General features: G+C 45.0%; 1 protein-coding gene across 1 annotated transcript in view; it reads left to right on the top strand.

Moving 5' to 3' along the window:
- The first annotated feature begins 7,635 nt into the window (after positions 1 to 7,635).
- Ntn4 (netrin 4) overlaps positions 7,636 to 14,799 on the top strand; it is a 98,012-nt gene continuing 90,848 nt past the window's right edge. The window contains exons 1-2 of the mRNA XM_069990298.1: positions 7,636 to 8,151; positions 11,075 to 11,604. Of these exons, the coding sequence (XP_069846399.1) occupies positions 8,097 to 8,151; positions 11,075 to 11,604 (585 nt within the window). The 5' untranslated portion in view covers positions 7,636 to 8,096. The remainder of the gene's footprint in view (positions 8,152 to 11,074; positions 11,605 to 14,799) is intronic.

Here is a 14,799-nt window from a genome sequence, read left to right as displayed (position 1 = left end):
ACCAAAAACATAGCTTGGTATTATGACGGAATTGGAGGCAGGGAGTGCCATGGGCTACTGGAGGGGAACTCACCCTTCTGGAAGAGAGAAGGAAGGAAAGTGGTCGTAGCAGTCATGGATAGAACTTAATCTCCAACCTACCAGAGTGAGCCAGAAGGAAAGAAGACGCAGCTGACCATCTCAGAGACTGCAGGAAATTCACTGTGGTGGCGAGAAGCCCAAGGCAAGAACTGGTATGGCACGAAAAGCCTGCATGCCAAGCCAAACAGCACAAAACCATCTGCCAACAGGAGGAGCCGTGGAATATGTTAGTAAGTGTTGGCCCAAATGCATTGGAGAAACTACTAGCTTTTGATGATATATCTAGCTAGCTGTCTTCCTAATATCAACTTCCCCTTCTTTCTAGTAGAATTCCATCTTGGTTAAAGGTGGCAATGTGCTCCCCAGACCTTCCTGAGATCTGACGAGACCATCTAACATAATTATGCACTATTAAATATAAACAAAGGCATGAGGCTACTAGGAAAGCTTTGTAAGGCTCACTTGGCTGTATCTGTCTTCCTTCTTTTTCCATTTCTCTGGCCTAAAATGGGAACACAAATCCTAGAGGTGTAGCAGCTACCTTGTGACCATGAGGAAGAAAACCACAAAAATCCGGATGACTCCTTAAACAGCAGTCCTACTATATTAGATTGTGTAACTTCTGGCTTCTTGTATGTGAGAAAAATCCATCTCAATTTGCTTACACTATGGGGCTGTGTTTCCGTTTATGCAATTGAATGCAATCCTTTTTAGTATAATTATATATTAATTTCTCAGACATTTACAATTGACATAGTGCATTTAAAATTCTGGGAAATTCTATGTAACTTTGTTGAACCTAATATTATAATTCTTTGACTAGCTCACTCAAAAACCAGGATATATATTATATATGTCACTGAACATGAGTGTTCTGCAAAGAATATTCTTTAGTATTGATCCAAGCACAGAGAAGGCTAAATCTGCAATATCAGCTTAGTCATAACCCCAGCTAGCTATGTATAAACTTAACTAGGCTAGGGCCTATGGAATAATACCTTTAAAATGTGTCATCTCAATGGGCCTTCATTGTTCTGTATCAATAAAGGAGTTTGATTAAATAACTTCTAGTATCTTTTTCTATGCTGGTTTTTTATCATATAAATTAGAAACTAGACATGGTTGCACATCCCTGTTACCTCAACTCCTCAGGAAATAGACACCAAAGGATCACAGTCTGAGGCCAGGATGTGGCTCTGTCCACAGCCACACAGCAGTTCAAATTCTGACTTGTCTGTTTCCTTAGCTCCACAACCTAGGTTCAGTTACTCTGTTCTTCTGAGCTTCAGCTCACCCATCCTGGTTGGATGCCTAAAGAGTCACTGTGACACTTTAACAAGTTAGAGGTGCCCATGGGTGTGAATCCCTTTTTCCTTCCAGCTAGAGAAGACTGCTTGCTTCACACTTTTCCTCACTTCCCTTTTACAAATGGAAAACAGCTCTGGATTAGTGAGCAAATGCTCACTAAATCTACTGATCTATAACTTGAAGATGGAATCTCAGGGCAGTAGTTCAAAAGAAACTATATGTATATGAAGGACTTAACAAAGTAAGATGCTTACTGTGTGCTTTATGCTTTTTTAAAACACTTGCTATGTATTAATGCACTTAATATTCATAACAACCTCATGAATTTGACATATTATTCCCAGTAGCAAAAGTGGAAGGGATACACAGAGAGATTAAGAAACTCATCCACACTCATACAGCTAGTAAGCTGCAGAAAGGAGACGCGAGACCCCCTATAATTCAGACATTAACCACTACACTGCCATACAAAACAAAGAAAAAGAATCTCTGCCATACTATTCTCTATTTCTTGACACTAAAAAAAGTAGTAATTTGTCTCAGAGCATCTTTTAATCAATGCCAGAAAGTGCAATATGTGTAGAAAATTTTAGTGGCCAGCTATGTACAGGACCATTGCTCACCATGTAGATGGCTATATTGCTGCCAGTAGTAACTATCTCTGTAATAACAACAGAACTCTTCTTGTTTGCTTAAATTTTCTAGGCTCCATATAATTAATTTGAACATGAGAGAACATGTGTGCATTTTTTTAAAAAAAGAAAAGTACTGGTTACCTTCCTGGAAGAGCACATGTGTTTCCAAAGGCCTCACTCCCTTCCTAGGAATGAGCAGCTGTGGCCAGGAAGCACAGCAGCAAGGAACAGTGCCATTGGCAGAAGGCTTAGATTAAAGCTTAAGAAAATTCCCAAGATGATGTTTGTAAAGGGCATTTGAAGGGCATGGGCCAGGTAGAATACAGAATGCAGGATTCTTTCAATGGAAGCATTGCTCCATTTGCTCATCTCCAAACGGGCTTCCAGTCCAAAAATGAGAGACGCTTTTACAGCTCAGTAGATAAGCAAGGGTTTGGTGTGGGTTTTTTGTTTGTTTGTTCTTTAAAATCTGCAAACCCAGTTTCTCTCCGCAGTATGTATGCATTTACTTACTATCTAAGCTTGGCACTTACATGGTTCCTATCACTTTCCCTTTGTAAGTGGTCACGACTATTCCTGTTCCTACCCACACACTGGTGTCATAGGGATAATAAGATAATGTTTATAGTTCCATGAAGGAAGAAGGATATCAGGTGTATTAAAAATATCACTCTTTTTTTCTGGTTTGTGGCAGTAGGGTTTAGAATCAGGGCTTTGCATTTGCTACACGGACATTCTAGTATCACTTGAGCCCCGCACTCAGTCCTTTTGTGCTATCACGTCATGGGGCTTGACCAGGGCCTGGGCACCTTCCCTGAGCTCTTTTGCTGAAGGGTAGCATTTTACCACTTTGAGCCACAGTGCCACTTCTGGTTTTCTGATGGTTCATTAGAGATAAGAATCTCATGGACTTTCTTCCCTGGGCAGGCTTTGAACTGCAATCCTCAGATCTCAGCCTCCTGAGTAGCCAGGATTACAGGTGTGAGCCCCTGGTGCCTGGCTCTTTTCCTTCTTTAAATAGTTTCATGTTTATGCCTAGACTCAGACTATTTTTCTGTTTATACTTCCTATGTAGCTGGGAGGACGTGTGTACCACCACATTCAGTTTTTATTGACTGAGATGGTGTCTCACAGCTCTTTGTCTGGGGTGGCCTCAAACTTCAACTCTCTCAACCTCAGCCTTCTGAGTAGCTTAGATTATAGACATAAGCTACCACACCCAGCCAACATCACTATTTTCAAAGTCTTCCCTTGGAAATGTATAACAATGCCACATATGTATGATATTTCTGAAGAATCATTAAACACAATGTTTCTTTTTACAATTTTAGCCAGCTTTTAAATTTAGTATTTTGAATTTGTCAAGTTATTCTTTAAATCAGCATTTTAGCGAATGGTTAAGACACACAATGTATTTTTTTTTTTTTTTTTTTTTTTGGGTCCGGTTGTGGGGCCTGAACTCTGGGCCTGAGCGCTGTCCCTCAGCTCTTCAGCTCAAGGCTAGCGCTCTACCACTTGAGCCACAGCGCCACTTCCGGCTTTTTTCTTTTTGCTTATGTGGTGCTGAGGAATCGAACCCAGGGCCTTGAGCATGCAAGGCAAGCGCTCTACCACTGAGCCACCTTCCCAGCCCCCACAATGTATTTTATTGGAACTCTTTCCTGTGGTTACACAAAATATATTTCTCCTTTTATTTATGACTACCAGCTATAAATACATGAAAAAGATTTTAGTTGACATCAAGCATAATGTCAGCCACCACCATGAAGCTGCTAGTGCATTTTTAGGTGCAGAATTACAAATCCTAGGTCTAAATTAAATGATCAAGGATCTTGTCATATTCAAGTATCTTGTCAGACTTGGAGCTGAGTTCTCAGTACATGATGGAAGGGAAACTAGAGTGTATCCTTAAAGGAATGACACAGACGGTGAGGTCTGGATATTATGTCTATGATTAAACACACTCATGGAGAAGAAAAATCATTATGAGAAGCAATAAAACTTGATTTCACCCTTCAGAGAACACCTTAAGAATAGCAATAACATTATATTTGGGGAAAAAAACCTGGCTTTTCAAATGTTTAAATACTTAGCAGCAGAGAAACTGGACTTACTCTCTACAGTCACAGATGACTAAGCTATAAAGAGAATTTTTTTTTTGTCAGTTGTGGGGTCTGAACTCTGAGCCTGGAGGGTCTGTCCCTCAGCAATTCAGCTCAAGACTAGTGCTCTACCACTTTAGCTATAGTACCACTTCCAGTTCTCTGGTGGTTAATTGGAGATAAGAGTCTTACGGGACACTCCTGCCTGGGCTGGCTTTGAATGGCAACCCTCAGATCTCAGCCTCCTGAGTAGCCACCAGCACCCAACTTTATAAAGAAAATGTTAAGAGGAGAGATGTCACAGTTAAGTAGCAGTGCTGCTTTTGGGGCTTTTGTTTATCGGGATGCTAAGAACAAAAAGAGAAACTGTGGTCATTGGACAGAGACTTCATGGGGAAGGGCTACAATGGAGTGGGAAGTTGGATGTGATGGTTTTGTGTGATTCTGAATGTCCTCCAAACCCTAGGAAGCTCACTTATTGTACTGAGTTATAACAGAGAGGCACCTTCATAGCCTGAGATGCTCTCTCTGAACTGATAAGCCTTCAACTGCTGTGAGGTTTCCTTTTTTATGCTGTTTGTAGTTTCATTATTCTCTTTATTGCTAGATTGCTTCAATTTTCCCCTTGCCTTTAACAGAGTCCTGCTCCATTCTAAATGGTGACCTCTAATATGCTGTGGTCTCAAAAAGATATGACTTCAACACTGTGACAATTTTAATACGTACATAAGCAACGTAAAGCGGAAAGGATTTATTTTGATTTCAGAAAGTTCAGTCCATCATGGCAGGGAAGGCCTGACAGAATAGAGCACTTCACATCATGGTAGCCAGGAAGCAGAGAAAAGAAGAGACACAGGATGAGTCAAAGCAAGATATAGCACTGAAGATTTAACACTAGAGGGTTAGTTCTCTAAGTAGGCCCCTCCTCCTGCTTTTCACCACTTCCCAATAATGTCATCTTATTACACTCCCCTGAAGGGATTAATTCTTTTCTTAAGGTCAGAGTCCCCATTAACTAATCCTCTCAGGAGACAACCTCCTGGACACACCCAGAGGCATGCTTTACTAATCTCCTAGGTGATTCTCAGTCCAATCAAATTAACAACCAAGATTCACCATCACAATGATCAACCATATTATAATTGCACAAACAATCTCAGTGAAGGCCCAGGGATTTCTCATGCATTGTATCTTTAGTGTGTGAACGTTTTGTTATCGATTTTAGCTATTAAGAGCCCCTTTAGCATTCGTCCAATTCATCAGGAATATTCTAGATTTAATTTGTAAATTATGTGGCTCTGAAAACTTGTGCTGAAACTTCTGTTTGCTAAACTTCCCAAGTTATAATATTTAAAAAGTTCTGAGTGTTACAGAAATTTTTTGAAGCACAAAATCATAGGCAATGACAAACCACTGGCAAGATTTTCCATAAGTTAGTAAACTTTCCTTAGCTATCCTCTTCAAAATGAAAATATAAGTTGTCCAAATTACATAGAGCTTAAGCATATGAAATTGATTAGAAAAATGGAAATATATGAACCAAGATGACTATCTATGAAAAATCATTGATTTCACTGGCTTTCCTCTGAGTCCCTGTTCTTAGTATACAACAACAATTTTAACATAATACAGTCAAAAATACTTGCATGTGTGGCAAGTGTTCTCAGTTGAGAACAACAAGAAATATAAGGTACAAAAACAAAACCCAACATTTTAATGTTTTGTATAAACTACATAGCAAAGACAGTTCTATCACTAAGAAGCTTACCATTTTGTTAAAGGAGACAAGTTGTAGAGCAATGTGTTATAAATGTATGACAGGTGAAGATGGTAACTGCTGTTGCTATTTGAAATGAGACATGAAATAGTTCAGCCTAAACATAGTAGACTCATTAAGTATCTTCTCTTTTTCCCCCTGTGGCTATAGGGTTGATAATTGTGCTAAGAACCTCAGCTGCTACAATTTTCTTTTGTTTACTTAATAAAAAAAGCTGAAGTGCTTCAGAGATGGAGAGGTGACTCTTGGTGGCTTCATTAGGAGCCTATCTGTGCCAGATGGAGCGCCAACCTTGTCAAAGTTTGAAAACTCAAATGATTTCTAAAGTGGTGATGTTACATAAATTGCCAGCTTGTACCATTTCCCATTTCCCAGAGTTGGCCAAAAGAATCATTTTGATGTCTGTTGGGTAGATTACTCCAACCTCAACCCACTTCCTCTTGAGAGACAAAAAATTTGTTATATGTTCTGGGCTAGGTCATGATAAATAATATCTACATGTGCGGCAGGGCTCTGAACTACCTCTACCAGTGACATTGTTGATTTGTAATAACTCAATGGTATCTGGAAAGCAGTTATTTTTCTGGAAACTATTCAAAGGCACTCACTAAATGCTGCAAAACGAAATTGCCTTTGACTTAACTTTTGCCAATTTCCCTGGATGTGTAAGCAGAATTACATTTTCACAGAAGTTACAAAAGTTTCAGGCTCAAGTGCTATTTAATTTCCTCCCATAAACACCAGCCCTGAGCAATGCTATCTACAATTAGCTGCTTGTGGTTGCCACTAAATTGCTCTGAATAAGTTATTTCATAACATTATCGCTCACCAGCACACCATACTCTACAGGAGAGTGCTTGGCAGGGACTTACGGTTCTCTTTGTTAAGCCCCTGCCTCTGGCCAAGGGTGATCTTGAACTGCCCACTAGCAGGTCCCTGACCCTTGCCTTCCAGCACACTGAATTTGATCGGAAACACCTTTCATCCTACAATACGTCCATCCTCAGCCCCTGTAGACAGTAATGGTGCAGCTAGGCTGCATCCCCCAGCCCCCAGGGGCAGCAGCGAACGCTACTTAGTGAAGCATTCCAGTACCTTGGGCTGAGCTAGGGTTCTGCACCTGGGTCGTGGGCCTGGGAGAAGTGGCAGGAGAGGAAGAAGGGCTTTTTTATTTTATTTTATTTTTGGCTGGGGGGTGTGGAAAATAGATGCTGGCCTGGTTGGCTCCCCCCACCCCCTTCTTCTTTATTCCTTTTTTTATAAAGCCCCTTGGCATGCCCTGACCTGATCTGAGCAGAGCCAACCGCTCTCAGGAATGTTCCAGGAAAAGGTGGGAGAGCGCTTCCCACGGGAGGCCTGTGGGTGCTGGAGAGCACCGGGGAGGTCAGGCGGGGAGATGCTGGAGGGCACTGGGGGGTCGGGCGGGGAGATGCTGGAGAGCACGCGGGGGGTCGGGGCGGGGAGATGCTGGGCGTGCGCCCGAGCCGTGGGGACAGCGTACGCGCGCGCGGGCCGGAGGTGGGCGGGCGGCTCCCGTCTCGGCGGGGGTGGCGGGTCGCGGCGGGGAAGACCCCTCCCCCGGCGGCGGCGGCGACCGGGTCCGCCCGGACTGTCAAGCGCGCGGGGGGGGGGGGGCGGGTGGTGGAGGGGGCGGCGGGTGGGAGGGAGGAAGGGGTGGAGGTGCGAGGGGAGGAGGAGGGCTGGCACCGGAGCGCCGCGGCGTTGCAATAAAAATGCATCCCATGGAACTGCCGGTGGAGAAGGACGGGACGGAGCGGCGGCAGCCGGAGGAGGTGGCGGAGGCGGAGGAGGACGCCCGGGAGGCGGCGGCGGGGAAGTGAAAGGTCTCGCAAAGTTCAGCGGCGGCGACGGGCACTGAGCCCCCCCGCCACCCCGGCCCCCAGGGCCGCCGATCGCCAGGGCAGGGCGAGCAAGCCGGCTATGATCCCGGGGCTCCCGCCACCCCCGAGGTGCCCGCGCCCCTCCAGGCCGGTGCGCGAGGGTCACCCCGCCACCCGGAGCGGCCCCGGCCCGCGGCTCCTTGCAGCCGGTGCCCACTGACCCGAGCCTGGCGCTGCAAGAAGAGGAGGAGGAGGAGGAGGAAGAAATAAAGAGCCCCGGGCTCTCCCGAGGACGCTTGGCGCTTCGGCCCACAGTCGAGAGGTCCGGGCTGCCTCCCGGCTCTCCCTGGCCATGGGGAGCCGCGCGCGGCTGCTGCTGCTCTGGCTCAGCTCGGCGGTGGCCGCAGGTGGGTGGAGACGCGGCCGGGCCCCCACCCCCCTTCCCCCGCTCCTTCGATCCCGCGGCTCGGGACTCGGGGGGCGGGGGGGGGTGCTGGGGAGCCGGGGCTAGGAAGCACAGAACTCGGCTCCAGGGTGAACTCGGCACGGGGATGGCCGTGTTCCGCCCCCACTCCCCCGCTCCTCAGTTTCAAATACTATCGAGTTGTTTTTTTTAATGCTATCCGCGGCCCTTGGGTCACCCGCTATCCTGGGTTCGTCCCGCCAGAGATCCAGAGACCTGGGTGTGTGTGCGTGGTGGTGGTTGGTGTGTGTGTGTGGGGGGGGGGGTCTTACTCAAACCAGGGTTTGGCTTTGCACTTGGTAAGGGAACAAAGGACCCAGCTCGCCATCCCCGGCTCTCCGTGGCCTGAGGAGTCAGGAGGGCGCGGTGGCCCGGAGACCCGGGGGTTGCGCGCGCGTGGGCCGGGGCCGGTGTCGCGTGTACAGCCATCCCCGACGGACCCCCTCCCCACCCCCGACCTCGCTCCCCGGTACTCGGGGACCAGGTAGGGCCACCTGGAGCGGGGTTGAGCGTCTTCTCCCCTGGGGGGGGGGGAAGGAGGGCAGAGGGACCGCCACGCAGTGCCCCCCCCCGCCCCTGGACTGGGATCCGCAGGTTGCGATCACTCAGGGTGTGTGCACCGAGCTGCCTGGCCGCCCCTGGGGAACTGGTACCCCGGCCGGGGCCCTGCGGGAGGTCGGAGGCGGGTCTGCTCCCCGCGTGCGTTACTGGACAACTGGCCGGGCGGCGGCGTCAGATAACCAGCACCGTCCCCCCCCCCCCCCCCCCCGTCCTGGCTTTCCTTGGACGGGCCGCTAGGCCACCGGTTCCCAGCTCGCGGTTTCTAAATTCGGGAGCCCCTCTGCGTCTCGCCCTCCCTCCTGCAGGTCACCTGCTTTCCAGATAGTAAATGCAACTGTGGGGAATGGGGGGGGGGGGAGGAGGAGTAAGGGACTCTGTCTGCGGCCATCCAGCCACTCAGGAGGACGTGGCTGGCTCCGAGTCTAGAGTATTGTTGCATGCATCTCTCTGGTCTGTCTCTTGTCTCTGTATCTCTCTTCTCTCTCCCTGTTTCGCCCTCCCCACTTCAGTTTCTTCCCCTCTGGGGCGCTGAGCCCCTGGCATCCAGGAAAATCCAGGCTTTAGAGTTAGGAGTCAGCATCCGACAGCAGGCAGAGCCCTGGGAGCACCGGGCTTGGTCTGCTCCACCACTGCTGTATACATTTCCAAGTATTTTGCTCTCTTCTTTTTTATTGTTCTTATTCTTGATTATTCATTTTCCAGGACATATTCGTGTAGGGGCCTTGTATAATTACTCAGTAATTGTTCTCAGAAAGCTGTCAAAGGTCTAACATTTTAATTCTGCTCACTTAGATTCCCTTAGGAGCAACCCAGTCAAAAAGTGAACTTTTAATAAACTTTTTCATGTTGCAAACAATTCAGCGGCAAAAAAAGTGAGCAATCAATTCTTGTAAATAACTATCACCAGGCAAGCGTTTCAAATAAAAAATACTTGTAGAGGCAGTATTCTTCTTCTCCCCCCCAAAAATAAATGCCTCCCAGGTGAGTCATGGCACACTGTGCTTGTGTGATTCTGACCACAGGCAGCCCCTGCCCCCGGTAATCAGAATAATGGCAAACAGAGCCGAGGCATGGAGCACATTTTAATTTGACGTTTTAAAAAATACCATCTAAGGAACCCCTTTATTTTGGTTACAGTACTGCCGAGGGGTGGTGATTCTGCCAGTGTGTGAACCTCCCTTCCAGCTAAAGCTGTCATTTGGCTCCTTCCAACACTACAGTGATAACAGTTCAGAAGTGTTCCCTCTTAAGCAGGAACGTTCAATTAGGCAGAATTTGAGGTTTGATTTCCTTTTCCTTCTTTTGCCTCTCTGCTTTAACTTTTAAAATAAGTGGTTTTTTTTTGCTGAGGGTGTTCATAATTAAAATGACAAACTCAAATTAAAAGATTACGGTATGTAGTCAGAACGTTAATGAGCAGATAATGTTTATCATTTTAAGCAATTTTGAAACATTAAGGCCTGTTGGACCTTTGTCTGGGAGGAAGGGTGTTTCTTTAAGAAGGTGTTTTATTTAGTTCACAGACAACATTTAGGCACTCTTAGTGGCTGCCAGACTGTAAACATTCTCCTGTTAAGCAAACAGGTAACCAACCACTACAAAACCTGTCATAGGTAGAAGCATTCAAGAAGCTGTCATTTGGCAGCCTTTTCACATTATATTTACTTAATATTAGAAATAGATTTTGCACATTTAAGATCCAGGCTTCTAGCTTTACCTCCCTCAGTGACATTCTATTGTCTATGTGTTAAACATCTCATAATGCTTTTCTTCAGGGATTTATCCCTCCTCATTGGTTTAAAGATATAAAGAAAATAGGTTCCTACATTTCCTCCTAAATGTACTCTCATATGAGAGCATATGAGTATATACTCTCATGAGTATATTAGATAGAAACAAAACCAAATTCAACTTGACCCAATTATATTTGAAATATTAACTTAGGCGATCTTAAACACATTACTTTTTATATTGCTCCAGTCATTATTTCAAAAACAATTACATGTTTTTAAAAGAAGAGGATGCCAAGTATTTGAAACTATTAGGCCAACATTCTTCACCCCAATGTTTCCATTTTCCCTCCCTCATCCTTTATCTGAAATGATTTTTTTCTCTTTTGTGAATTTTATATGTGAACATCAAACACACACTTGTACATACAAATGCAGAAACTATTCATGGTTAAGTTTGGCAGGCTTTCCCCTTTATGGAAAACCTTATGGGTCTTTGGGGTTACCTTGATTGTTGCAGATAGACTGAGCTCCCAAAGGATTGGTCTTGAATGACATATGCGTTTCTGTCCTTAGGACTGAATGGAGTAGCTGGAGCAAGTTCCCGCTGTGAAAAAGCCTGCAACCCTCGTATGGGGAATCTGGCTTTAGGGAGAAAACTGTGGGCAGACACCACCTGTGGTCAGAACGCTACGGAGCTGTACTGCTTCTACAGCGAGAATGTAGATCTCACTTGCCGGCAGCCCAAATGTGACAAGTGCAATGCTGCCCATCCTCACCTGGCTCACCTGCCATCTGCCATGGCAGACTCATCCTTCCGATTTCCCCGCACATGGTGGCAGTCTGCAGAGGATGTGCACAGAGAAAAGATCCAGTTAGATCTGGAAGCTGAATTCTACTTCACTCACCTAATTATGGTGTTCAAGTCTCCCAGGCCTGCAGCCATGGTGTTAGACCGCTCCCAGGACTTTGGAAAGACATGGAAGCCATACAAGTACTTTGCAACTAACTGCTCAGCCACCTTTGGCTTGGAAGATGATGTTGTCAAGAAGGGAGCCATTTGTACCTCTCGATACTCCAACCCATTTCCGTGCACTGGAGGAGAGGTAAGGACACCTGTTTAACTCTACACTGTAAGTAAATAAGCTAGAAAAATGTTACCAGCCCACATTTTTTAAAGCATGAAGCTATACTTGTAGCAACATGAATGAAATTAGAATTTTTCATGAGCTTTATTTGTCATAAATTATTCCTCACCCTGTGACAAGGATGTGCAGTCATTTTCAAGCAGACTGCCCATTGGCCTGGGTTTCAGTTAGAATTCTAAGATTCTAATTTTTTTTAAACTGAAGAATAGACACATATCATTACTTTGCTTTAGAAGTTTACAAGGCTACTGGTTTCTTCAATTAGCAGGACTACATACTGTTTCTGAAGGGGGAGAACTACTGAGATAAGGTTGTTCCTGGAGCCACAGTGGTATATTCCTGATATTGTTTTCATATAAAAAGGAAGTAAATAAAAACAATGCCAACAGAGGGGAAAAGTCTGTTTGTCAGAAGGATACTTTTCTGTGACAGTAGAGTTTTATCATTGAGATTCCAAGAGTTCAGAGCAAGAAATGGACTCATTTCTTTTAACACAAGCTTCTTTTGGGATTCACCTACACATGGGTCCCAACATATAAAGGACTTGGGTCTGTCCCTGACCCCATTGCAGCCCATACTCATTTTGCAAAACTGTAATCATCTGTAAGCTTTTTTGTCTTTGCTTAATATTTTCCATTTCCTAAGGGGTAAATGGGCCCCCTCCTTTTTAATAACATAAGTGGAAGTGCCTTAAAAGGCTCCCCAGATATATGAGAACATTCAGAGGGAAGTGGATGAAAGCAGATTAACAGACTCTAATACCTTCAGTAAAAAGACCAAGAAATAGTGATTCAGAAACAAAGAAGAGGCAATATTCTTTCTAACCCTGGTATGTCATTAATATACAGACTAATAAGTAGTTCTTAACTAGGTACGTGATTTCACACACATACCCAGACTTTGGGGGCATTGGCAAGGTTTGGAGATATTTTTGCTCTGGAAGGGTGGGGGGGGAGGGAGGCATAGAAAATGAGAGTCCAGTGGGTGGAGGCCAAGGATGCTGCTAAACCCTCAGCATTAGCAAGACAGTATCCCTCCTCCATTCTCAACAAGGAATTATCTAGCCCCAAATGGCAATAGTGCTGTGATTGAGAAGCCTGGACTAGGCATTAGGCATATGTCCAATGCACAAATTACAATGGCTACAGACACTAAGATAAGCACTCTTCTAACAGTCATTTATATAACTGTTCACAAACTTCCTGGATGGCTGTCATTACTAAACATTGAATTCCTGGTATGTGTCAGGCACTGTGTTCTGTGCTAATTCTGCCTTGGGTTGTTGGGCAGCACTGCTTGCCAGGGATCTGCTGAAAAGATTGCTTTGGGAACTTCTTCCTTCCACTCCCATGAACACATACAGGCTTGTACCAGCTACCTGTAGCTCTCTGTGCACCCTGACAAGACTACCAAGAACAATGCTTGCTGGCACCAAACCAAGAAAGGACCCAAGATGTTAGATTTTGGAATTTGATGACAATAGGTAGTTTGGCTTTAAAGAAGGCAGATTTTGCTTCCACTCTAGGTTAGACAACTGTTACTTTAGTCATCTTTAAGTAGCTGCTGGATTTTTATATAATCGATTCAATGGGATATCTGCTAAGTGAGCATGCCTGCCATGTGGTTGCCCAAAATGGATTTTTTGCTACTTCATAGACACACAAGCTGCACACTGATGGTTGCTACTTTGCTCCTGGCCCCTGTTTGCTTAATATTGAGATCCCATTTGTGTTCCCTGTCATGATGGACATTTTTAAAGATACCAGGACAGAAAAGAGACAATAAGTTAGAGCCATTGTTTTCTTAAGTGGAGAACAGTTTGTGTGGAAAACAAGTGAGTGGCTAGAACTCTCAAATTGCTTTGGAATTGATCCACAAATGTGTGTTGGCTCCTCACATCTCAGTGCTACTGGGCCGTGTGCATCGATGAAGCAGCAAAAACACAGTTTTGAGAACCAGATGGCAGGCATGCTCACTTAGCAGATACCAAATTGAACTGATCATAACGGTCCAATAGCTACTTTACAATAATAAAGAAGCAGTTATCTAACCTATTCGAAGCAAACTGTGTCTCCTTTAAAGCCATTGATGACTTCTTGTCATCATTGCTTACATCAGAGTCTAAGAATTCCAAAATTTGTTAGTTATTACAGCATACCCTTTCATCCAGTTTATAAATATTTTTCATTTTAGTTCCTAATTCAACATATTCATGGTGTGTGTGTGTGTGTGTGTGTGTGTGTGTGTGTGTGTGTGTGTGTGTGTGTGTGTGTGTGTGTGTTTGTGTGCTGATACTGGGCTTGAACTCAGGGCCTGGGCACTGTCCCTTAGCTTGATTTTGCTCAAGGCTGACACTCTACCACTCGAGCCACAGCTCCATTTCCAACATTTTCCTGGTTAGTTGGAGATAAGACTGTCATAGACTTTTCTGCCTAAACTGGCTTTGAACCTGGATCCTCAGCTCTCAGCCTCTAGAGTAGCTAAGATTGCAGGCATGAGCCACCAGCATTGGGCCAGACTTACTATGTTTTGCCAGTCCTAGGGCTTAAACTCAGGTCCTGGGAACTGTCCCTGAGCTTCTTTTGCTCAAGGCTAGCACTCTATCACTTGATGCCACTTCCAGCTTTTTCTGCTTAAGTGCTGCTGAGGAACAGAACCCAAGGCTTCATACATGCTAGGCAAGCACTTAACCACTAAGCCACTTTCCCAGCCCCAGACTTACATTTTAATGGCAAGAACAGCATCTAGTGCCACTTAGTTTCCCCCCCATAAGCATACATTAAGTCATAGCAGAATTTCATCCCTTCATAGGATGTTTGGGAATTAATCTTTCCTTTCAAAGTTCATCAGTAGAAGAGAATCTTCCTTTAAGGACCACAGAAGCCTCCCAGAAATGTTGCTAACCTGCCTCTATCCTGCCACTTTAGGATCTAAATTAGTGCTGAGCAGCAAACTAAGTTATCAGTTATAGCTATGGTATCATCTGCCTGTATCTGGAAATTGAGTGCTCCAAAAAATAAGCCAATTAATCTCATTTCAAATAAAAAGTCTCAGATTTCACTGGTGGCATGTGTCTTGTGCCTATAATCTAACTACTCAGGAGGCTAATGTCTGGAGGATCCCAGTTTGAAGTGGTAGAGTGCCAGCAGAACA

Source organism: Dipodomys merriami, unplaced genomic scaffold (assembly GCF_024711535.1).
Source record: "Dipodomys merriami isolate MVZ:Mamm:240054 unplaced genomic scaffold, mDipMer1.0.p SCAF_10, whole genome shotgun sequence".
NCBI lineage: Eukaryota > Metazoa > Chordata > Mammalia > Rodentia > Heteromyidae > Dipodomys > Dipodomys merriami.
This window is presented reverse-complemented; position numbering and strand designations above follow the sequence as displayed.